The sequence below is a fragment of the Cataglyphis hispanica genome, chromosome 23 (genome assembly GCF_021464435.1).
Source record: "Cataglyphis hispanica isolate Lineage 1 chromosome 23, ULB_Chis1_1.0, whole genome shotgun sequence".
NCBI lineage: Eukaryota > Metazoa > Arthropoda > Insecta > Hymenoptera > Formicidae > Cataglyphis > Cataglyphis hispanica.
Window position 1 is genome coordinate 2871761 of NC_065976.1, and position 26573 is coordinate 2898333.

Genomic DNA, 26573 nt, shown 5'->3' on the forward strand with positions numbered 1-26573 from the left:
AGAAACGGCGGTGAGGACTCTTATTTGCGAGTATTTTTTTATATTAATTAATTTTGTTGTATTCTTTATTAAATCTACATAAATAAATGCGATTAATTAAGATATCAAAGATTTAGATTTTTTTGATGCGTCAATTTTTTATTATCATAATAATTATCGCAATTAAAATTTTTTAAATTGATTGTCGATGTACTAATCTCGGAATGCAGTCGCGTCAATGACTGATGCCGCATATAGATTCGATGATATCTTAAGGACATGCAAATCTATAGATCTGACAAAATTAGACGCGGGCAAAGTAGCACTATGTATATATCGCGGCGCGCTCCAAAAAGCCTGGAAACCGACATTGGTCGGCTCGCGTGCACCGACTGACCTCGTTCTCCTTTAACCCTCGAATCGAGAGAGGGAGAATCACGTGGCCACACATCGTGAATTTTAGCGTTTTTGGACCGTAGAGGACGAAGATAGTGCGCGCAACGAAAGGACATGATGACTCCCTAACCTTTGGGAACCGCATTCAAAAGTTCGGCCACTCAAAGGGAAATGAGAAAGATGCGGCGGCCATTGGCAGATTAAAGTGATGCTTGTGGCCTTTGATCTTCCATGCGAAATAGCAAGCCGAGACGAACATAAAATGAGGCCGAATCCCCAGGAGAGGTCCAACCTCTTTTTCGTCGACTCCCAAACGATGGCGATCAGAAAAAAAGCGAGGAAAGAATTAAAAACAAAGAGCGAGTTCGAGAATATTAAAAGAGAAAAAGAGATGTCCTTTCATCACCAATTGACCAAAACATAATGTGGATGCATTTCTCGAGCAATACAACAAGGATATCGATACTCACGAAAACGAAATAAGATTTCTTCATGATCCTTGCTGTCAATCTCGGCGGGGCCATTCGTCGGTGATGGATTATTTTTTTTTTTTTTTCACACGTTAATCGACTATACGTAGCTCTCCGCAATCACTACGGAGCTTTTGTCAAAGATTGTCAAATTTCCACCACGTGCGACTCTCACCCCTTGACGAAGGGCGCATCGAGGAATCTGTCGAGCGCCGATCGCAAGGCAGATTAATTCCTTTCTTGTGTCTTGGTTTCACTTATAAATATGTATCTGAACACTTCACCCTCCTTCCCACCGCGCTACACACATAACAAATAAAATATCGCGTGCGACACGTGTCGCGATTTAATGACAGACGCGATGAGAATCAGCTGATCCGACGTCGATTTTGAAGACGAAATCTTTAATCGAAGAAATTTAGATCGAGCGATCGCGATTGCCGAGAGATCATCGAGAACGGTCCCACGGAAAATCAAATGATCACGTTTTCGTCGCTGCGGAAAAAGGCGAGAGGGGAGGGGAGAGAAAAGCGCCCGATCACACAACAGGGTGTCTACGATCACACGTGTGTCCCTGGCGTTACCGGACTGCGATGTCGTCGGGCCGAGATGCGCGACGCGAGTGTCGGCCTTAACGTCTCGAAAGCGCTTGACGTTGGCGCCCGTGTGGCGTGGTGCAAGGTGGGGGATGCGGAGGGGAGAGACTATCGTCCATCCCTCCCGTTCCCGTTCTCCCTCGCCCCACGTCCTCGTCCACCTACGCCACCCCCGTGGAGAACGCCGCACTCGACTCCCACGGTGCTACACCACATCCCACCGCGTTCGCCCCCTTGTGCACCCATCGACCCCGCGGCCACCCACTTCACGTCGGGGCGAGAGTGGAATAAAGTGCCGCCCGGAGGGATGGTAGAACCGAGCGACGACGCACGAAGGATGAGAGGGGAGGCATACGAAGGGGGTGAAAGACGTAGACATCGATAGGAGGGAGAGCATAATCCGCAGTTGCAACGATCAAACAAGCGTTGAATTTGTTTTTTCCTTTTTTATTTTTATCCGCTGCTTTGACTATCCTAATCTGTACTCTTTTTTCTCTTCGAAGAAAAAAAGGAGAGAGTCGATAATTGTTTACGATTTGCGAGTATGAAGAATGCGACTGCGATATGTGCTCTGCACTTTCGTATTTTCCACTCTGCGGAAATCGTAGCGAGAGGCAATTTATTCAAGGCGTAATTTGGTTTACGTCTGGTTACATATCGTGGCCTAGGAATCGTGCTTCATTTATGATCTTGTATCTAACCAACTGCCATAAGTACAATTGACAAGATTTGAGATTTTTAGCTTGCATTTCACATTTAGAGAAAAAAAAAAAAAAAAATAAAGACATGAAATATCAGGGCTGGAAAAATTTCACATTTTTCGGATATCCATGCCAGTGATAAAAACCGATAAAAAGACTAGAGTCTATTAAAAATTTTAAAATAAATAAAAAACATTTTTATCGATATTCTTTAATTGAGAAACTTTTCTAATTTATGCTTTATATAAAATAAAATTCGTAATAAATTAGAATTCGACGTAGTAAATAAATTAGTTTTTCTTAAAAGATGTTGAAAGGTAAACGCAAATTAGATCTACATTAATAAAAATTTTTAATTTTGTTACTATTATATTTTTCTTATTAAAAATAATCTTACTAAAAATTATTATATAATTCAGTAACATGTATATCTCCCCTCAAAATTTTTGTTTTAAAAATTTCATATAATTTCAATTAAAAAAAAATTTTATCATTATATTAATTTCATTTTTTTTTTTCAACTTTATAGTGATTAATATGATTTATTAATTAAAGCAAAAATATCTTTTTGCATAAAATTATATTAATATATTTTAATATTTCTACATATTATATATATGGAGTTATTTTTATATAATTTTTACCTTACCATTTTTTTCCATTGGATAAAGTTCGGGGCAATAAAAATCGGAATTTACCATGGTCGTTTCCATTCTGGATTTTTCCGGCTAATTCTGTAAAATTCTATTATATTTTTATGTCGCAAAATTAAACAGTAATTTTATGGATTCCTCTTATTACATTTGTTTTAAATTATATATGCATACCAGTAACATCCAAAATTACGTAAATTATCATATGAAATATATTAAAACAAAAATTTAGAGGAAAGATATAAATGTTATTGAATTTTATATTAATTTTTAGTTTAAAAAAATGTTTACATTTTTGTAAATCGATATCTATAAATGTGTCAAATTTTCATATTACATATAATTATAACGTATTTGCTATGATAATAAAAGGTTACTAATAAAATCCTACTAAATTCTCTGTTTTTATATCCTTAATAAATTCAATTTTGTTGTTATCGATAAATTTTATATCACACAATTAGATTGCCAAATTGATAAAAAATAATTAACCCTTGAGATATTTTTCTGATATATTCTGTTTTATGCGCTTGTAATTAATAACAAGCATTTATGCCATTTTTTTTTTTTTTATAAAAGTAAAACTACAAAGCGTAGCGATATTTCCAGTTTGTCTCACATAACAATATTCGAACAATATTATGAGTATTATACATTGCTAATATGTGAAACGGCCGGGATGTGAAAATTTGGAATATTATGACGGCAGAAAGCTTGCCGTACGAGTTCGCAAAATCACCCTGCGGTCAATGCGGTTGAACCCCAAGTCCACTTTATATACGCGTGTACATTTCAGGACCAGCAGAATGTAGGAGGGTTAACTTATTTCGAGGATTGTTTTTGGCGACTATGTATAGCTATATATTATGTAAATCTCTCTTTATAATTAATTTTTATTAAATAAAGCTCTCCGAGGCCTAGAGAAAAAAGTTAGTAAAAACGTTATTTAGATAGAAGCAAAAGACAAAAAATAAATTTTATTTCTGCCTAATTTAAATATTTGTATCTTCACAAAAAACAGAATTATGCGTATTTTATATTCTCAATTTAATTAATTTATATAACTTATATTATTTATCTTTAAAACCCTTGATTAAATATATTAATGTTTTATGTAAACTGAATGTTTTATACATGACATAACATAATAAGAGATAAAAACCAAAAATTATCAGCAACGAAAATGCTGGTAATTTAATAAGGCTGAGTTGTTCTTTGCTCGCTTTATATCAAGTGTCCATAGCAAAAAAATATTCTACAAATAATGTATAACTTTGTTTTATATGTGTGTATAATACATATTTTAGGTCCCTTAAAAAACACACCTTTTTTCTCTTTTGAAACATGAAGCTATACGCGTAATTTTATCCACTATGCAAATAAATAAAAACAGGTTGACTAGACGGGAACAGAGAATTAATATAATGGAAAATAATAAATTGGAAATTATATGGGAGAAATGTAACAGATATTTTTAATATTTTTCACTCCTCATTTCAATGAAAAATTGCAGTGAGAATAAACAAAGTATATTAACTAACTGCAAAATAGTATTAATCAATTTGCGTGAATTTCGTATATATTTCGCATCAAAATTCAGTCATTTAATTTATTTGTACACACATTTGTTCTTCAATTGCGTAAAATGCTCACTCAACAAAATAAAATAATTTTGTAATTTTAAGTGTGTGCAAATATTATACGTACTTTTATCGTTGAATGATGTATTTTACGATTAATTTTAATAATAGTAATATAATAAAAACTTTATACGGATATAAATAATCGTTTTCATCTGCTAAGAATGACAAATTATTTCTTCTACTCAATAATAAAGTTTCTGATAGAAAACTGCAATACTTCTTATAAATAGATAAATTAGTCTCTTGACTTTCGGGAAGGATTGTATTATTTGACTAAGGAAATAATTTCACTACAACTAATAACAAATCGTAACTAATTGTATAGCTGATTATTGTATTAAGAAAAAAAGTACAATAAAATAAATATGACATTTGGAAACACGTACAGATTCTCGATTTTCGAAGAGGATTTTGTCCTCAGTTTGATAACGAATGGATTTGTGTCGTGCGCGGCCAGGATTTATCGATGGTGAAAATTTACCACCGCACTAGAACCAACGACAATTATCCGAAAAGTTACCAACATGACAAAAATGGTCGACACAAGGGATTGTTATCGCATTGCGTGCTGCGTACTGGATGTTTGATGAACGTTAATCGAAATATTGAATCAAACGTGTGCGCCTGGTCTGAAGCACACATATACTTGACAAGTACGTCCTACATATATAACCATGATTGGCAATAATACTTATGCACTTGTTTTAACAAAAGTAATATAATAGCTAATAAATATATGAAAAAATAATCATTCGAATACACAATCGATTAACAATTTTTGTGGCTTTGAAAATGTTAGGAGAGAATTAATCTTTATAAATTAAATTAAACTGTAAACTATCAATTTTTTATAAAAAAAAATATAAGAAAAAAGTGAATAAAACACAAAAAAATGAGGTAAAAATGCTTCTATGATAATTTATTAACAAAAGATAGTATAAAAAAAAAATTATAGATACCTGAATATAAATTGGATCTGTGGCTGCATTTTAAATCGGAAATGTACTTTCTTTTTTCCACTATTATCTTGCAATATAACATATAATTAAGGAAAAGCTATTTTAAAATTGCATTTAATAAATACATATGTAATCTATGATTACATATGTATTTATTAAATGCAATTTTAAAATAGGTTTTTTTTTATTGCAACATTATAATAACTGACAATCATTTCAGTTTGGAAGAGCATTTGATCTCTAACTGAAACTGAAAAAAAAAACTTCCTTGATATTACGCGAAGAATTTATTAAATAATTTTATCTCTGGGATGCACATAATTTAAAACGAATGTCGTAAATTCGTAAAGTTGTAAGGTTATTATAAGATATTCTATAAATATTCAATCTAATTATATCCGTGTGAAATGATAATATGATCAGACGTATAAAGCAGTTTAAGAACGTTGAGAAATTCTCGATCTAATAATAGAAAATTAACTTAATTAAATAAATTATGAGTATTGTTAAATAATCATCATAACCTTTGCTTGCTAATATTAATAACTTTTCCATGATGTCTGATATCAGAAAATATTTTGAGTTTATAATATGCCTATATAGATCTCTCATTACCGGATAGAGATATTTTATCGCGTGGGCCCTAGAGTTTAGAGTCAAAATTTATAAAGGTTTCTCTCCTCAATAATTCATTTTTCTAAGAAAAGAAATAATTAAAAGTAATACAAATATTTAATATATTTAATTAATTTATAAGAATTTGTATTTTAATAAAATGTATTTTAAAATTGCGGAACTTAAAATCTCAAAATAAGTTTAAATTATGGCTGTTATCATTAAAAACAAGCATAAATAAATATCATAGAAGGGAAAAATTGTGTGGACCTGGGTTCTAAAGGCGCGAACGCCAGGAAACGCATGAAAATCGAAACGTTTTAAGGCCTTTGATGTCCCTAAGGCACTCAGACCAAGCCATTCCACCGCAAGGGCGAGATAAACGCTCCGGTACGAACCGAGTGGGGCCCCCGCCAATTCCGTATAAAACCGTCTCTCTGCTTCCGGTATATTTATTTCGATGAAAGGCCTCGCGGTAACGGCTCGTGCATTACGGAGACGAGCTCGCCTTACGGAAACAAAAAGACGAGAAAGCATCAGAACGGAGGCGTAAAACGTGTACCCACCCGTTCGTCGTGCGCAAGCATAGAATAGAAAAAGCGAGACAACCGTATTAAATCCCGGCGACAGACGCTCAAAAGAACGTCGATCGCTTTGCAAGAAGTCCTCCATTTATTTATGGATCGCTATAAGTCGCAGATTGCGAAGTACTTTGATCGAAAAGAGCCGGACACGATAATGATGTATAATCGATCTCACGTTCTTATTATCTCGAGAAATATTAATGCAGCTCGTATATTTATTCTACCATGTACCGATTATATCAATCTTTCAAAACTAGTATATATATAAAAAAAAAAAATACATTTTTCTACATCCTGACATAACTCAAAAACTAATTATTATCGGAACAATAATATAATATAACATATAATCGATATACATATTTGCAAAAATTATAAAAATTGCATATGTTATATTTCTGAGATATCGATTAAACTACTTGTACTTTAAAGAGGATCGCATATATCAGTATGTGTGATGCTCAAAGATGCTCTTCAACTTAAGTAAATTCCAAAGCTTGCATGGCAACATGAAGCAACTGAATACGAATATTGGCACATGGCAAGGACTTACCTTATAAGCGCATGTAACCAGAGCTCTCTATTTGACAGCGCGATTCTCCAGGCAACTGTGTGCACGAATACCTATTCGTCCTCCTTTATTCTTCTCCTCTTGGCCAGGTGTGTGCAGGCGTTTCGTGCAGCTTTCTTATTTAGGCACGTATTCGGCACGGAGTGGATCTGCAAGGAAATACGCGGCTCGCTCAGCATTTACGCTGACATACATTGTGTGCGCAAATAAGAGTTTACGATTTAAAGAGAACGTTTGCAGCACTCGAGAACGTAGCTTGAGTTTGACGAGTTTTAACTTCGATAATCGTGAAGTGGCTTTATAGCGAGATATATTTCGTTCCTGAACTGTATTTAAAAAAGAATGCAAAACTCGCGATACATAATTTATGATTCCCTGATTTATTAATCAGGATGTGATATTTATAGTGGTATTTAAATACGCACAATGATAAATAATTCAATATATTTTCACGTAAGAGCTAATAGTTTAAGCGATTATTAGTCGCGTAATGAGGGAGTTTTTTGGCTATTAATTTCAATGACAGCTAGTATATATTTGTAAAAATCTTTTTATATAATATATCCCATAGAATAAGACTATATATATATATATATATATATATATATATATGTATATAATCACATACACACACACACACACACACACACACGAATATCCAGTAAGATATTTTTTTATTTGATCACTTAAATATATTTCCAGAAATAGAGATACGTGTTTGAAATGATGTTAGAGAATATGACAAATGAATAAAACTGAGGCAAGATTATATGGAAAAATCAATATTATATTATAAATATTCAAAGAGAGTGTGAATCAAATCAAAAGTTAACAAACGAAATGTGTGCAATTCGGATTGCCTCACCAGTTTCGGAGCATTTTGTCGTGCATTTTTCATAAATTCGTCGATACGACGAATTGATTTCTTCCCTGCAGGATAAATTTACGTTGTCAATGGGGAAAAGGGAGAGGAAGGAATGGGGAGGGGGGCGGGCGGGAGAGGGAGAGAAAGGCGGAATATATGGTGGGGAAGGAAGAAATTTTGGATTCGCGTCATCGTCGTCGACGCGAAGCGTAAAGGTAAGGTGACTTGTCGCGCGTGTGTTCTCTGACAAATCGCGCGGTGAAATCCGTGATTTTAAAATGCAGCTGTTCCGCGCACGTGCGCGGCATAAACGGCGACATTATACGACGGCGCAACGCGTGCCTTGGTGGTGTGTGCAACACGAAGGCGCGCACGTGCGGCAGGTGAAGCCTTCAACGTCGCGTCGGCCGCGCGACGGTCGGATAACACACTGAAGAGAGACTTTATTGTTCGTCGTATCTCGCTGACAGCACGCGCCGGATTCCTCATAAACCTAACAGGTTGTCCGGCTAAGTGAATTCTCGGTAAATTTGTTCGTAGATTACGAGACTTTCGCGCGAAACTCTCGTGCGAGTCGTGACGCACGGCGCGTAGAGGACGCGGAAAGAGAATCTTTGAAAAGATGTAATTAAACAAATCTAATATATCTCCCTTTTGCGATATATATACGCAACTGGAATAGTAAAGGATATGTATAATAAAAGAAGATAATTATTTTTCTCGAAAGTATAATTAGAACGCTTTTTCGTTCAGATAAAGTGTATATTTTCTGTAATGTTTGAATATTTTTTTAGATTTCTTTTTTTTTCGAGATAAAAAAAAAATATTACGTGAAATTTATTAAAGCTTTATCGATTCTGTTGAATAACAACATAAAAATATCACGAATAAAACACACGTTAACCGAGATTTTTAGAAAGCATTCAAAGCAATTTCTCCGCAGAAAGAACAACCACCTTTGTCTCTCTCCACTTTACACGCTTTTATCTTCTACCAGAAAAATAGCGTGAACGTGAAAACGTAAAAGGCCACGGATAGTAACAGTTCTAGGGTCATTCCTGACGTTTACAAAACGTTTCGCTTAAAATAAAAGGTAGCATAAACGGTCGTACGTTTTTACAAAAGTTAGTTACATTCAAACCGCCAAATATTAGCTCGGCAACAAGACAAATATGTTCTTCGTAAAGTTTCGCCTCAACACATTTCACGAGCGCATTCCGCGTCTAGCATGTTTTAATCTAAATTTAATATGCTTTTGCGGCTAATAAAGCGAAGAGAAAACATTGTGCGTAACGCGCGATCGAACGCGCACGTGCACCACATGAATTAATTACATAATATTTCTTCCCGCTGTAATATAATTTTGAATTTTAAATTAATATTTTACGTCATCGATCAATACTACACGATAAATGCTATCTTACATCGCATATCTAATTTTAATCTTTTCGCTTAAAGAGAGTAATTCATTAAATGTCGAGACCTGTAATCTTTTTCTTTATACGCCATATCTATCTCTTGTATTAATATAAGCATACCAATTTGTGTAAAATACATTGTTATAATTATTAGTGATGTCTCTGTAATTTTAAAAAGATCCTGTTATCTACATTCTATTTCACATATTTATAAATTAAAAAATAATATTAATTTAGTTTCAGTAGAAAAATATTAATGAGCTTTTGATTCGATATGCCTGATATAAACGTTTCGACGGAATTAAATCGGCTAAAAAAAAAGGTCAATATTCAGAGCGTACTACGTAGGCGTAATCCTAGAATACGCTTCATTAGCAAACCGATTCATAATAAAAGACATTCGCTCTTCTTTCTTTTTTTGGATCAAAAGCGCCTCGATTAGATTCCTTCAGAAGCGAGAAACTCGCCGCTTTAAGCGGGTGAGGATACTGAAACTCGCTAATTAACGCGATCGATGTCGCGACGTCACCTCTCTAACTGCACTCTCTCGTGAGGCTCGTGTGCTGCGAGAAGCACTTCGGTGTCCTGGATATTCCGCGTTTCGACCGAGACGAATGACACCCGCGGAAACACGGTGAAAATACACAATGAGAGGACACGAAAAGTCGAGTTGTACTTGTATCTGCGCTTGTACATCTCCAACTCCTGATGGTCACGATGCTTAAAGCCGTCAGCTTAATTCGCTTGCATTTTTCTTACGCTAAGCAAGACTCGACTACTAAGTCCCGTTTGTTTTAAGTAACATTTACCCTCGTAAAAGTCTTCTCGCTGGATACGATACGTGCTTGTATCTATTTAAAAAGATTCGTCTCTATATGAGATGTTCACGACAAACTTGCATAATTCTGAGGCGTACTTTTTCAAAATTTTACGATAAAAAGTTTGACAATAAACAATATGTTTAAACATCTCAAATATTTCTTTTTTTTTTTTTGGATTCTACTGTACAAAATGCTCTCTTAATTTTTCTTTTAACTTTAAAAAGGGCTCATGAATGTTACTGTATTACATGGTATATTAAATACTTTCCGACATCGCATTTTTGCTAAAGCTATTTCAGCTACAAAGTGACCGCGTGGAACAAACTTACAAAAATCCCTGAGAAACTTGGGCGTAGTACGGTAGGTTACGCCGCCTCGGACTAATTTCCAACTTTCCCCCGGCAAAGTTTCTAGTGACAAATTATCTCGCACGAAAATGGAGTACCACTCAAGATTCAACGAGAAATTTTATTACTCGCGGTAGTGCAATGAGCGACATAAAGAGACAAAAGGCACGAAATAAAAGATCAAGGAGAAATAATGTACAGTGACAGTTGGCAATGTATAAATGCTGCAATTTCGCGTTATGACAACTAATAATACAAAGCATAATTCGATATACATTTGTTATGTCAATCCATATTTGTCGCAATTATGTACTAAAACTAGTCAGTATTACGATGCATTATGACGTTTATTTTAAACGTATGTATACGTGGAATACTGACATATATTGTATACTGACAATACTGTAAAATTAAATCATTTTATCAGCCCATAATATAAAGATCTGTAGGTTGACAAAATAAAATTAATAAATCTTACAATTCAACTATTTTTATATATAATAATTGTGTTGATATGTTATGTTTTTAAAAATAAAAAAACTACACGAGATAACTTTGTACAAACGAGTTATTTTTACTTTGCCACTTTGTATAGAATATTTTATTTTTCCAAGAAAAGATTGATTTTCAAGAATCATAAACGTCAATGTGCCGGAAGAATCGTAATATACAATATATAAATTCTATTTGAAAAGACATTTTTTTATCAAAGCTCATTTAATCCAGACTATAAACTAGAATTGGGATCGTATTACATTATATTGCAGGAGTTGGCTTCTCTCGTACATTGGCGGAAGTCAAAGCACGAACCAATCATGGCACCCAGTAAATCGAGTTTTGGACGAACAACGCGATGTTCCGGCATAATTTGATTTTCGTAAGCAAGTAAACGAATTGCGTGCCAATTCATTTCGCTCTTGTCTTATTGACTTTACACGCGCAGAAAGATATTTCTTGCATACATACATACATATCACACATATACATATTATAAATTATATCACAAACTTTTTCGAAGAAGAATGCCAAGTATATATATCAGCTATTTTGATGGATTTATAAAAGATAAAGATTTATTATGTGAAAATATATTGCAATGCTTATAAAATTTAAAAAAAAACTGCATTATAATTATATTTTACATTTATGCTATAATATAGTGTAAATTATAATATATTTTAATAAAGCTAATAATCTCAAATGTTGTTCAATATTAATTGTTGCAGCTTGTAAATATTTCAAATTTGCTTTGAAACTAATAAAATTTTTTTTGCATAATTTCTTGTTAATTTCGTGCTATTTATTCCGATAATTTATTATATTAATAGCGTAAGTGTATTTATATTTCATTATGCGATATGAAATATCGTGATGAAATGAAATGGATCATATTTCCATAGTCAAAAATATAATTTTTTTTATGTACGATATTATCAACGTCGAAACAATTTAAATCGTAAACTCGAAAATTTATCAAGCATTCAAGATCTCTGCCCCTTTCTCGCTCAACCCAAACGTGTGTCACGATTCGACAACGAACCTCTGTCCCCGAGGCTCACCAAGATGCCATCGGATGATCTAAGCGAGACGATTTCTCATCGGTTGGTGGACCGAAAGGCAGTTATAAGCCGGTAGCAGCTTTTCAGGTTAAAGATCTCGTTCGGTGCGCAAGCTACGACAAAAAGTCGTTGCGAGTGGTGGATCGATGCCACAGCGGCGACAGCGTGGCTCCAGCCGCGGCAGCAGACATCGTTTCGCTCGGTATGGGTAGATATATGTATACACAAACGTACACACAAACCCCACACGTACCGTCGTTCCTCCATCGCCATTCCCATTCCTGCGATCTCCTTTCCATCCCAATCTACCATTCCCGTCCTCATTCCCTGCGTTCGCAAACCACCCTCTTTATCCGCGGGCCTCACCGATCCGTACCAATCCTCCCCGCACCCTTGCGTTATTCGCCCCTGGGCGCTCTAAGACCGCGGAGCCTCGTGGCCTGTAGTTATGAGACTGCAATTCACATTTTGACGTAATATTACTTCCAGTCGGGAAAACGTATTGTAAGAAGCGCCATGTACGATTGTGAGGCTGCTTGGTACGTTGATGCGTACGTTGAAGCGCTAATTTTTTGCGAATACAATTTTATTTTATATAATTTTATATGACAAAGAAAAGAGAGAGAGAGAGAGAGAGAGGGGGGGGGGAATAAAGATCTGTTTACTCGTCGTGTTTAATAAGCTTTTAATGACTGAAATATGATATTTATGTATGATGTAATCATATATGAATTGTTTCAAGTCTTTGAGAAAACATGTGCAGGATTATAATAAGCCATTGAGTCTATCCTCGACACAGGATGCAAATGGCTAATGAATAATTTTGCCTGCGGAAGGGTTTACTGTGAACCGGAGCGGACTGGCTTTAGCATCGATGTCCGATTGTAATATATTACAGAGACTGGATTATACAATAATAGCATACGTTCCTATGTATTTATTATTTTCACACTTCTCGCTCTTTATTCTCTTTATAAAAATCTTTTCGCTACAATCGAATAATTATCGAATAAAATTCGTTTAGAGAATAATAATGCATCATATCCAAACCAATATATGCTATATAATCGTTCACAAATAATTGAAACAAATTCATTATTTTCATTTTGTTATTTTATAACAATAGCAAGTATACAATCTTCACGTCTTTTACAATTATATATATATATATATCATAAATTTTTATCCCTGTTTTTAACGTTAAAAAGCAATCAAAGCAAACATTGAGTTGAGGTGATGAGTAAAGGTTGAAATGAAAAACAAAACAAGTGAAGCAAGGTTTAGGAGAGAGCATCACCAAACAGACAAATGTAGGACAGCTTTTGTACGATAAAGCATAATTTCGAATAGACCTTATTTTGCCTGTACGAAGGGGCTTGATTTATTATTATCTATACGGAAATCCTTTAAGGTTGGCACTTGAGAATACATCGTGCTGCGATACGCACCAAGAAGAAAGATTATACTTTGTAATATCGAGAAAAGTTTGGCTAGAAAGAATCTTGTGCACACTAATTAAAAGTCTCAAAATCTCGTCGAAATTATGCTATCTTTAATTAACTTTAATTAACTTTTTCTTTCTCAAAATACAATAATATAATTGCATAATGAGATCTACTCTGCAAATTCGATCTTACGTGAGCACGACAAATTTCAATGTTCTGTCGAGAAGAAGAATAATAACTTACTGCTGTTTTAATATTTTATCACATCAAGCAATATTACAATCTTGCGATATCGTTATAAATTAGTTAAGGTAGAAAATAAAATGTTATTTAGATTTAAAAAAAAAAACTTGTTTTGAAATAAAGTGCACACATTTCAATGTCTAATATAATCATCTTTGATAAAGATAATTTTCTTTCCTTTTTGCAGTAATATTATTAATATATTCTAATTAATATATCTTAAACGTAACATAAACAGATTCCATTACAATGTCATCAGTTCAGAAGAGTAAAGATTGTTCTCCGAAATTAATCACGTTTGTCGCGCTTGCGCTCACTCGTCCCGTAAGGTATTGTTTTTACTAAGCCGATATATTATTCAGTGTGGTATTATTCGCGCGCCGGTTGCTTTGCGGGAACGTGATCGTCGCGATGGAATCGTCGTCAGGGTGGCGACGAGTGAATACGATCTGCAGTTTCATCCGGTCCTGGCCACTCTCTATTACGTCTACGTCTACAACGTGCCGAGAGAAGACGCGCTGGGAATAGGAGTGCAACCCACATCCCGGAATGTTACATCTTCCTCGGTCGACCGGTGTGGGTGTCATTCGTAAGGCACATTCAATGTTATCTCGTCTAGTAACATCTAGTTACAGAGAGCATCACAAGGCTGATTAGGAGCGCGCGCGTTGCCAAGTTTCGTCTGTTTTGTGTGCGAGTTTGTACATTATCTGTACTGGAAAATCTTGCAAAATATTGAAACTTTTTCTAGAAAACATCTTTCCAGAAGAAGGATAGACTGCTGTATCGCAGAAACGATATTCTATAATTAGATTTCTCTCGCGCAAATTTATTCAGAAAAATAAACATCTCATAAAATATTTTCTATTAAGATAATTTTATCTTTTTTGTAATGTTGGTGCTTGTGCTTTAAGATTTCTAAACATCGTTAATTATTAAAATGTACCAATTCAATTAATCTTATTTTTCTTACAAGAAATTCGTGTTCAATTATATAAAGGTATATAAAAAATAGTATAAAAATGTACAATGTCTTATTTTTTTATGCTAATACACGAGAATAAATTCGTCCTGATTATTGATGCGCGAAACATGCATGTATTATTTGTCATCTTATTTGTCAAACTAGCATTATTTTCGAAATACCGTGACTGCAGTTGAGAGTTAAATAAGATGCTAAATGTGCCGGATAATCGCAATTTATGTTTTAAATATGCACGATTCGTCTCACAATCAGAATAGAATACAACATAATAGCCAAACTATTTAACAAGACATTGCATCTCAGGGTTCACCGTTTCTATATGCATTCGCACTTGCCATTTCCTTTATGGGTAAAACTACAATACGAAGGACTATATGGGAAAAGAAAAAGCTGATATATTATTTCAGGACACTTAATACTTAATAAAAGTTCAGAGAATCAAAGGAAAAAAATATTGATATTTTTTGATAAGTGATATAAAAAGAAACAAAGTCTATAAAAAATAAGTTAATAATATAAGAGGAAACGAAAGAGAAAGTGAAGAAAACTGTAAATGAATTTTTTACTTTCAATCATGAAGTAAAACATGAGAAAACAAAACTTTTTAGAATGTATATAAATTCAAGAAAATCAACTTTGATTGTTAATCGCAAGATAAAAATTCCTAACTAGTTAATCTTGTCAAACAATGAACTATAAATTGAATCCTCAAAACAATGTTATCAGAGCAATGTTGTTAAAGCAAAAAAATTCTTAATAGTTCTTGCTTAATAATTTACGTCTTATAACTATATCGAACAAAACTTTATAAGATTAATCTGAAAATGCGCTCTTATTTTGTCGAACTGCGTCCATAATTAATATCATTATTACGCGCGCGATGTAAGAACTTGATTAAATTAATAATACGAATTGTCTATAAGTAGTTGCGATAAAAAAAAAAAAAAATTTGACAAGACTTAAATTGCGAATGTGTAAATTGCCGTGAAATCTACCGAGACGTTCAGCGAAATTATTCATCGAAGTCTCAGCGTTCCGCGAGAGAATGATACAGCTTACAGGCTTACAGCTTACAGAATAGGGCCGTAAGAGTGTTGTGGCGAAGCCCTTAACCCTCTCCGTTCCGTAAATATCCCACAATGCCGACGACGCAACGATGTTTCTGATGCGCGCGCATATGCAGATGCAAAGAGTTTCTCTCTCGTGCGCAATAATATCTTTTTTTTTTCTCTCTCTGTCTCTCTGTCTTCCGCCTCGCGACTTTTACATGCACTTGCGGGACACGGCGAAGTTTGTAATTAATTTTCGCGGCACGGCATAACGTAATAACCGCCCTTCCCGCTACAAGAGCACACCCTGTTAATCTCCCTATGGGAGGAGAAATTCTGACCTTCACGGTTATCACGCTAGCTTGAGTCCGCGCTACTCTTTGTGTCCCTGCTTACCTTTTATTACTCGCGTAAACGCTCACACGCGCAACGATACATTCAGCGGATTATCTACGGTAATCCCCAGATTTGTCTTTTTTCTTTGTGTTTACAAGTCTCGGTGGCGAATATAAAAATAAGAAGAAATTTTTATTCTGTATAGACTGTTAACTTAAAGATATATTAAATAATATATCTTTATATATAAATAAGATAATAGATATAATTAAAGTAGATATAATTAAATGTTAAAAGAAAGTGTATAAAAAAGTGTCTGAAAGAATTTTGGCATACAAGTGTGATAAATGATCAAAAATTACGTATGCATATATATTTCGATTTCGCATGGAATTTTTTTATCGAAACACGAATGACAAGAGCCAAATAAAAATCGTTTCACAATCTTAACGTATTCTAACTTGCTGACGTTATCAGTCGGATCGCCATTTCGCTCTCTTCGCGTCTAGATAATTTATTATTACGCGCTGCATGTATTATCGATCGGTAGCGCTCTCAACGATATGAAGTGGAAGTCCTCTGGCGAGCTTATTTTCTTGACAGATCATCAGCAAAATTGGTTGACCGAGATTTCGGTTTCCTATATGTATATATAATATTGTTTCATGATTTTTTAAATCTTTTCTCATCTTTTGATCGCATGTAGTAGCATCCAAAAGCATTTCACAAAAAGATTGCGAAAAAGTTCCGGCAATTTTACAATTCTCCAGAGGAAATTTTGTAAAGGTTCTTATGATTACATTTTGTAAAGGTTATTATAATTTTTTTCTCAAAGTTCTCTAAAGTTCTCTAAAGAATTCTATTGCGCCTTTAAGAATTACATGAAAAAGTATATTATAAAAGTACTTAAATAGAAATTAAAATAAAGCTTTTGATTACTTTTTCAGTATAATAAAAATGTGAAAAATCTGGCACCTGATAAAAATATTCGGAAAACACTATTCTTTACATTTAATTGTTAATTTTTTTTTTTTTTAAGACATATCGAAAATTCTTTGAAAAAAAAAAAGCCAAAAGCGTCTCATATTTAAATTTTGAAAATGAAGTATATCACGTTTCTTCAGATCTTTTCACATACACATACACACATATGTGTAGATATATATTAATAAATTCATCTTTTCACGACACGTGGAATTGCATGCGCTATTTCCCGCGCATAGGTAGATATGCGTTTAGTCCCGCGATTATCAAAGGTAGACGTCAAGGTATTCCGCAATTTAAACGCTAAAGCGCGTGAAACCGAACTCGATACGCGGCTATTATATCTGCGCGAACGGCCATCACAAATATGCGTCGAATTAGGCGGCGAGATTAAAGAATCTCCGCGAATTGCATCCGCGCGTGCGTTTGCATTTCGCTGTCGATTTTCCTTGCTAACCGACAAAATTCGCGCAGGTCATGGCAATATATTTCAAGACAACAACAGTATTTGGGAACACAATATCGGAGAGAGTATCCAGATCGCAAAAATATATATTTTTCGATTATATTATTTCGTAATTGCGTACATATGCGTATATGCGTGTGTGTTGTAACTAAATCTGATTATATAATATATATTTATCTTTTTTAATTTAAGTATAGGTGAAAGAAAAAAATACTTAACCATTTCATTATGGAACAATATTCAACACGGATAACAAAATTAAATAAATTTATTCATTAATGAATCTTTTCAGAGAAATTTTACAAAGAAATCTTTTTAAATGCGCTATATTTGTTAATCACTCATTTTCAGAGATTAATATCTACATTAATAAAATATAATTTTTTGACAATAGAAATCTTTTTAAAAAGATGTATAGCTTAGACCTAATACTTCAAATGATATAAAAAAATACAAAAAAAAAAAAAAAAAACGGAGAATAAATTGAAGACGTAGCCACAATATAAAAATCGAATACATTTATACGACGCGCCTAACTGTTTAGCATAGAAATAGATACAGTCGAAGTTCTTTATTTCCTGAGGACCACGCTAAATGGATTTACAGGCTTAGTCTCTCTCTCATCCATTGCAGTACGTTCCCCAAAAGAAGATAAATGAATCGGGGATGGAAAGAAGGCGCGAGAGAAGTGGAAAGGGTAGAGCGAAAAAAAAAAGGGAAGGACAAAACGATTGTCAAATCCTTTCGTTGTTCTACGACGAGAAGGGCTCGTGATGTCGCTCGTAATCGAACGTGAGTTTTTCAGCGCGAAACGCCAAAGGTCCTACATCTCTTTATATGTTTATTCGCGGCTGACAATCCCGCTCTCTTTCACCGTAATAAAGAACTCGCTGTCGTCTGCAATTTAAGGTGAAAACACGGCGTCGATGCAGACAGTGCGATGAATGCGACGCTCTTGGTCTACCGAAAGGATGAGCACTGCCATTGTTGGATCGTCCCGATATACTCTAACGCATCTTGCGTATACATACTTCGCGAAATGACAGGGATAGTACAATGAATATAATAGAACACAACCGCCATCCTCTAATGATAATCATATTGTTTGAAACGTTGCGTCATTTGTGCCAACAATGCACGTTATAAGATTAGATAACTCGAATGGCACAGACCTGACGTTTTACTTGAATTGATATTATCTTGATTTTGAATTAATGAATAAAAACTTCGTTCTAAAAATATAATTGCTTTTTTATGACAAAAAATATGCAACATTTTGTAATTAATTCGAGGCCTTATTACTGTAAACGCTTTCGCTCGTTTATGGATATGTATCTCGATTTGAAAGTTTTAGCCCAGCCATATTCGAGAAGTGAAGTTTCTTTTCCAACTCTCTTGGCACATTAAAAATAAAAAGTTTAATTGTGAATTTAATCGTACCTATTATGAAAATAAAGTCCAATAGGCATAAAATAACGGATTTGCGTATTCGAACGATGAAGACATGCAAGGAATGCCAGATACGATCGAACGAGACTGCATTGATTCCGATATAAACTCGGCCTTCCAGACGAAACCATGTCGGGAAATTCTCGCGACAAATTCCAGCGACATCGTCTAGCGAATGTAGATTCTATTGGATCGCGAAATATTCAAATACTGAAGCTTTTCATTCATACAAAAATTAGGGGGAAGAGAGTGAATTACATTGACAAATTTATAACATAATAGAAGTTATCGAGAAAGATCAGTTTTAAACTTCAGATTTTTAATTGTCAAGAAAAATTGTAAGAAAATTTCATTAAAAAAAAAAAAAAAAAGTGTAATCTTAAATTATAGATAGAATACTTAATTTAAGATTGTATAATGTAAGATTTTTAATTAAGGAATAAACTAATTTTTATTGCAAAAGTGTAAATCATGATTCTCGATTTTTATAAATGTGCACATATTTTTCACGATATTAAATTATATTTTATGATTATATTGCACTAATGTGAATATATATAATATATATATATATACATATATATAATGTGAATATAAATTTTTTAAACAATCCATATATGCGGGGTATTGATATATTTATAAATCAATTAAAAAAAATAATGAGTACATATGTTACATTAGGAAAATAATAAATTACATATATATTCGTGTGTAAAAAATGTGAAAAAAAGATAGTTACTATAATTCAATTTTAATTTTAATAAAAACAACAGCATTAAACCTTTTATCAATACAATAGCTTGTTACAAAGCAAAAATAATTTCAATATTAAAAGTTATATTTCTCCGTGCTTTTGTTATAACTCAAAGTTGTTTAGCAAGTTAAAATATTTCCAAACAATAATACGAAGAATTGTATATGAATAACAGTCTCGTAAAACTTAATATATAAACTTCTTGAATATGTTTTTTGTATAAATTTGTGTAGCTTTTATTGATGTTGACTCTACAATATTTATAAGATTCTAGATTTATGAATTGTAACATTTGAAAAATATAAATATATCATCTATTACATTAATTATTTATTCAGAATACACATTATATATAATATTAAATAATAGCCTTAATAATAATATTGTTTTTTGATTATATATAATTTTAAATTTATACTTTGACAGAAAAATTTAATTTTTATAATTTGAATAATATATTTAATGCTGAAAATTAAAAAATTGTAAAAATTGTGATGATCTCATATTAAAATGATTTTAAGGAAAATAAAATTCAGTATTTTTTTCGACGAACATTCTATCAATGAAAAGTAATAGAACAATACATGTAGCGCCTTTATGCGCACGTAATATGAAACTGTTCTCAACCTGTACCATCAATCGAAGTTAAGTATTCACAAAATTTGTCGGTAAAACGTATACAAAATATTATGGCGTCATGTCTAATGCCACTTGTTGGAAACGTGTTTTCTTGAGATGTTGCAATAATAAATGTTTCCCGTCATTTGACCGAGAATAGTCATTCTTGATAACAAACATATATATATATATATATATATATATATATATATATATATATATATATATATATATGACACGATAATCTGAGTGACACTATCTCTCGAGAAAAGCCAGCATCTACCTTATTACATGTGAACATACCAAAGTGTGACATAGACGTGGGACTTCTCCAATTATTTTGACGTGATTTGCCAGCATACTCGTGTGATCTCGTAAAATTATGTATCTACCGCAAACGCTATTGATATTTTGGATATTGATGAGATAAACTGAAAATACGAAAGAGCACCTAATGACGGTTTTGCGAAATGATGACAAATCTTCGATATGACACCATCTGTTCAGTTTTAGTTTTATTTTCTATTCTAGTACACGCCAAGGCAGAACCGCAGGATATTTCGAATGTTCAGGTAATTATATAAATAAATATTTTATAAGATAAAGAGAAAAATTAATAATATTTAAGATTAATTTTATATACATATTTATATCTTTTTTATATAATACTCTCATACTATATATAGTCTGCATATAAATTATTAATTTTTTTTTTATGAGAATAAAAACTATTTTGTAAGATTACGTAAATATGTAAGAAAAAATTCTTTTATTTACAGCATTTACCTGACATTAAATTTAATTCGAATGAATATTCGGAATATCCTGACAATGAGGATGAAGGATCCTTCCATTCGCAATTGGATGAACAACAAAGTATAAAAGATAATTTATATTTACGAGGTAATAGCCACTTTAATAAAGAGGAATCAATAACTACAGATGATTTAGACAAAAGTATGTATTCATTTATTTGTTTAAAGATATCTCTTGGTTATCTTATTTTATGTTTCTGCATATTTTTATTAGATATAAAATTGGATATGCATTGGCCTGCTGAACAACTGAAACTTAATCAAATATCAGCAGTTTCTATGGATCCATATGGCAATATTGCTATTTTTCATAGAGGAAATCGTATTTGGGGAGCTGATACTTTTGACAATGGAAACAGATTCAATCCAAATAATGGGCCCATAATGCAAAATACAATTATCCTTTTGAATAAAAGTGGGAAGGTAATATTAGAGTTTGGAAAAAACATGTTTTATCTTCCACATGGTTTGACTATTGATCAGTCTGGAAATTATTGGATTACTGATGTGGCAATGCATCAAGTATTCAAGTTTGATGCTCAAGATATAGAGAAGCACATGGAAGAATTGAAACATGCACAGTTTAGCTCAATGACAAGTGTGTCTAGCGATCACACTGGTGCATTATTTGAAAATAGCATACTAAAGCCATCCATAATTCTTGGAGAGGCTTTTGTGCCTGGTAATGATGAAACGAGATTTTGTAAACCAACAGCTGTTGCTGTACATACTAATGGTGACTTTTTTGTCAGCGATGGATATTGCAATTCTAGGATAATCAAATTTAATAAGAACGGAGAGCGAATTCTACATTGGGGACGACATTGGGGCGCTGGAGGTAATAAATATAAAATTAATATATGTAAAGAATTTTTAATTAAATTCTAAAGTAAATTTTACTTTATTTTAGAGCCCATCTATTCGCAGTTGCCTCCACCAAATGCGTTTCTCGTCCCACATGCTTTAGCACTCGCAAGTGAATTGAACTATATTTATGTTGCTGACAGAGAGAATGGCAGGGTATTATGTTTCTTTGCTAGCAATGGTACATTTCATAAAGAATACAGGCACTCTGCTATCGGTACACAAATTTATAGCATTGGATATGCTCGAGAAAAATTATATCTAGTCAATGGATTGAATCCATATAATCCAATTAATTCAGTGCCAGTAAGAGGTTTTGTGCTTGATATCTATTCTGGAAAGATATTGTCAATGTTTGCACCCAAGGGAAACATGGATAAACCACATGATCTCTATGTGACGGAAGATGATTCCGAGATATATGTAGTAGAGTTAAATAATCACAAAATTTATAGATTTCTACAAGGTACAGTACTATTATATATTATGTTTCATAAAAAGAATTTTTTAAAATCTTTCTCTATATGTAATAAATACATCTAGCTTTTTCTTTTCTAGGTGTAAATGATTCTACACCTGCTGAAGATTCACAATCTATTAAGCGGCATCGACCTAAGATCTTAGTACATCCTGATACTAAAGATGCTGATATTGGAAAGACTAATATGACGAAATTGATTCTAGGTCTTGGCTCAGCAGCCATTTCTTTTATTACAATATGCGTCGCGATTGCTGCCATTGTAGCAAGATGCCAAAAAAGAGGTAGAGAAACAAGATATCACTATGATGAACCAATTGTTGAATTTTCTAAATTAGTTAATTAGGATACAAAAATTCATTTGTCTGTGTTTTTCTTTCATTGTATTTTTGTTTTTTGTATATTATGCTAATATATATATATATATATATATATATATATATATATATATATATATATATATATATATTAAATAAGCTCCTTTTTTCCTGTTGCTTATTGAAATATTTAGTAAAATAAATTATAAAAAATGAATTATAAAAAAATTCAATATCTTTGTAATATTATATATCTTTGTAATATAATACAACAGAAAAAAAGGAATTATAATGTCTGCTCATGTTTGTTTATTGTTGCAGCTATATATGTTTAAAGATTTTATTTTTATTTATATATTTCCAGAACAATATAATTATGTTGCTAAACTTTAACAGTTAAGATAGTTTTAACACCTTGTAGTAGCAAAAAATTAATTTGTTCCTATTACTGAATCCCTAAATTGTGTGTGTGTTTTCTTATTCAAAAGAATTTATTCTTACTTAGTAGCTTTAATTGATATTTCTTATATATATGCTATAGTTAGAAAGCATAGTGTTGTACTCTTTATATATTCATGTATCTTGTAAATTTAATTTTTAAGACAGTTATATACATATGCCTAAAATGTATGTAAAATTTTTTTTTAGATTTTGTTAGATATCTGTATGTTATATTACTATATATGAATTGTATTGTATTACACCCTTTAATTTTTTACCTCTTCTTTATTCTCATTTGTATTAATTATTTATTATAATTTTTAGTATTATATTATTTAGTATAGTTTTATTCATTGTAAATATAGATATACATTTTAATTTAATTAAAAATTAATTTTCTGTTAATACCTATATTTGCTCAAAGCTTTGTATCATTGCTTATATTTAAAAGTTAGAAATAAGATTTCTTAGAGTAAAAAGAGTAATGAGAGATTAATGAATTATTTATTTACAGAATATGTAACATTAATAATTCTCGATAATTTTTGTGAAATTTTGTAATTGTAGATCTCAATTTTGTCTTAGTCCAGAATTATTAGTCACAGACATTATCTCTATCTAAATAATAAATTTCCCTTTTTGATATCAAATTGATCTAAAGAAATAATTGTAATTAATATAATCTCTGAATTTTTGAATTTATAAATTACTTCTTACTCCAAGGTAATTATCAATGTCAAGAATCGTCGATATCAGATAAATCAATATTACCACAGAATACATAAAGACAATGTAATGTTATAAAAGAAATCTCATGAGCTTTTGTAGTGAATTTTAACGGCCATTCGCCATTTTTGTGACTAATTGCAAATCATGATTCTCTCTCTCTCTCTCTCTCTCTTACTCTCACTCTGTTTCTATATCTCGCAATATTTTTCGCATATAAAAGCAAATATAAATTTATATGCTTCGATCGGACAGGATGTTTACTTACAATGAGGAAGAGGATGCGTTGGGAAGCCGAGAGACGAGAAAACTTTAAACTGTCCAGCCTGTTGGAGAATCGCCGAGGTAGGAGCTTCAAGTTTCTGGAGAAGCGGCCGAACACTCGCGATTTCAGCAAATTGAACACGGAGCCGGAAACATCGGAGGACGAACATCCCGAGGACAGTTTCGCAAAGGTCATTTAAGATGACATGTCGAAATTATACAAACTAACCGAATAACAGTATTATCGTGCCGAGAGGCGAAAGTTGGCGCGCGATCGATCGCCCATCGATGTCCGACGCGATCACTTGATGGGCGTGAACTGAGATGTTTGAATTCTCTGATTTCGCGCCGACGATATCGTTCGATCGACACGAGCGGTACGCAAGTAACGTCACTTTACCGACTGTCGAATATACAGGATAAATTATTTGATACCACTCCAAGAATTTGATCACATCAAAAACTACTTTTATTATTAATATATATATATATATATATATATATATATATATATATATAAATTATATATATAAATTATTTTGTTACAAATACCGACAAGATAATATTAAAGACTATCGATTTTAGATAAATTTTTACTGCCATTGAAATACATCGGGAAGATGAATAGATAAAGAGATAAACTGATTAACACATTATTAAAAATATTTTAGCTGATCAAAGATAACACGAATATACAACAGATAGCACAAATATATACTTTTATATAATTATTCCAAGAATATAATAAACATTATTCTATTTACTCTACTTTATTTTTCGTTTTACTCTATTTATGTTCAAATAATGATTTGACATAACTAGAGTTGTTAATAGAAAGATTTACGTATATCTATAGTAGTAGTAGAAAACGAATTTTTTTTTTAATCACATGCACATTTAATTCTTGTCATAAGATCAGTCTTTAATAACATCTAGTCGGTAATTTATATATTGATTGCAATTATATGCATTATAATATTCTGCAAAAAGACTTAGTAAAAAAAAGAAAGATAAAAAAAGAAAAATTGCTATAAGAGCAGACTAAGTTTCATAAACAGAAATTAAGTTATAATAAAATTGCTTCTTCAGATTACTATATTTTTACTAAGTCTCAAGATATTGTACCTGATATATTATTTATTTATTTATTTGAAGTATGAGAGAAAGAGAGAATTATTGAATTTAGTCGAGTGTATAATATTGGTTTAAAAGTTTTATTTAATAATTTATATATATATATATATATATATATATATATATATATATGCTATATAACATTATCACATAAATAATACAAAAATTAAAAAACAGAAAAGATTTAAAGTCATTTGAAAAGAATATTTTTTAAATAACAAGTAATTATAAATCACACAAAATTTTATTTAATAAATAATTATTTAACATAGTCATATTTAAAAAAAAAGTAATTTAATGGCTTGAATCGTGTATTTTGTAATAAGCTATGTACATACAGTTTTGCTAAGACAATTCTTACATCTTTCAATATTGTTTTTATTGTCTAATGAAAAGCTAATCGTTATCTCGTTATAACAGTGTACAATATTGCTTTTGAACCAACTAGAATGAAAAAGATTCAAAATCCAAATATATCTTTGCTCTCTCTCTCACTTTCCGCATTAAATCTTTTGGTTATATTTTACATTATTGTTAGGTGGATAAATATTATTAATTTCTTGTACTGAAAATTACTTTGACTATTCTTCTGCAACGCACCAAATTTACACACATACATATCAATTTTATATCCATAATACATATTTTTTTGAATAAGGTTATCCAACATAAAAATTCTTTTTTTTAGAGTAAAAATAGTCGATTTTTAATTTATTGATATATAATCGATGCTTTTTTCAGCAATTAAATTTAAATACATTTGCATACTTTTGCTCGTAATACAAATGCGACAAGCAGTGAAATAACGGAGAATGAATAATTTATTTTAGTGCAATTTCTGAGAACGTTAAAATTTTTGAGAACGTTAATTATGTACTTTAATCATTTGCATTTTTTTATTAAAACATATTAGCTAAATTTTTAAACAACTATTTTAAAAAGATACTAATCATAATAGTTATATATTATATTTGTGTATATATATTGTTTGTACTTAAAGAAAACGATACAAAAAAAATAATTACTTT

At 32.1% G+C, this 26573-nt stretch overlaps 2 protein-coding genes across 5 annotated transcripts in view; one reads left to right on the top strand and one right to left on the bottom strand.

Moving 5' to 3' along the window:
- Window positions 1-24883, bottom strand: part of LOC126857799 (protein madd-4) — a 205070-nt gene extending 180187 nt beyond the window's left edge. For 2 of the 4 annotated variants that reach the window (XM_050607523.1, XM_050607520.1), the window contains exon 1: window positions 24416-24882. In XM_050607523.1, the coding sequence (XP_050463480.1) occupies window positions 24416-24607 (192 nt within the window). In that variant the 5' untranslated portion in view covers window positions 24608-24882. Of the gene's footprint in view, window positions 1-845; window positions 1463-24415 lie in introns of those variants that run through there. The other 2 variants (XM_050607519.1, XM_050607522.1) reach the window with 2 other exon arrangements.
- LOC126857824 (peptidyl-alpha-hydroxyglycine alpha-amidating lyase 1-like) lies at window positions 20666-23697 on the top strand. Its single transcript, XM_050607610.1, has 5 exons — window positions 20666-21078; window positions 21286-21499; window positions 21536-22159; window positions 22232-22651; window positions 22744-23697. Exons 1-5 carry the CDS (start codon window positions 20977-20979, stop codon window positions 23007-23009), a joined length of 1626 nt encoding a protein of 541 aa, XP_050463567.1. The 5' UTR covers window positions 20666-20976; the 3' UTR covers window positions 23010-23697.
- Window positions 24884-26573: the final 1690 nt, after the last annotated feature.

Bases quoted from the DNA above. Each gene is read 5' to 3' on its own strand.
- LOC126857824 (XM_050607610.1), top strand. From the start codon at position 20,977: ATGATGACAAATCTTCGATATGACACCATCTGTTCAGTTTTAGTTTTA. The intron at 21,079-21,285 runs GTAATTATATAA...TTTTATTTACAG, and splicing joins AGGATATTTCGAATGTTCAG to CATTTACCTGACATTAAATT. The intron at 21,500-21,535 runs GTTATCTTATTT...TATTTTTATTAG, and splicing joins TTGTTTAAAGATATCTCTTG to ATATAAAATTGGATATGCAT.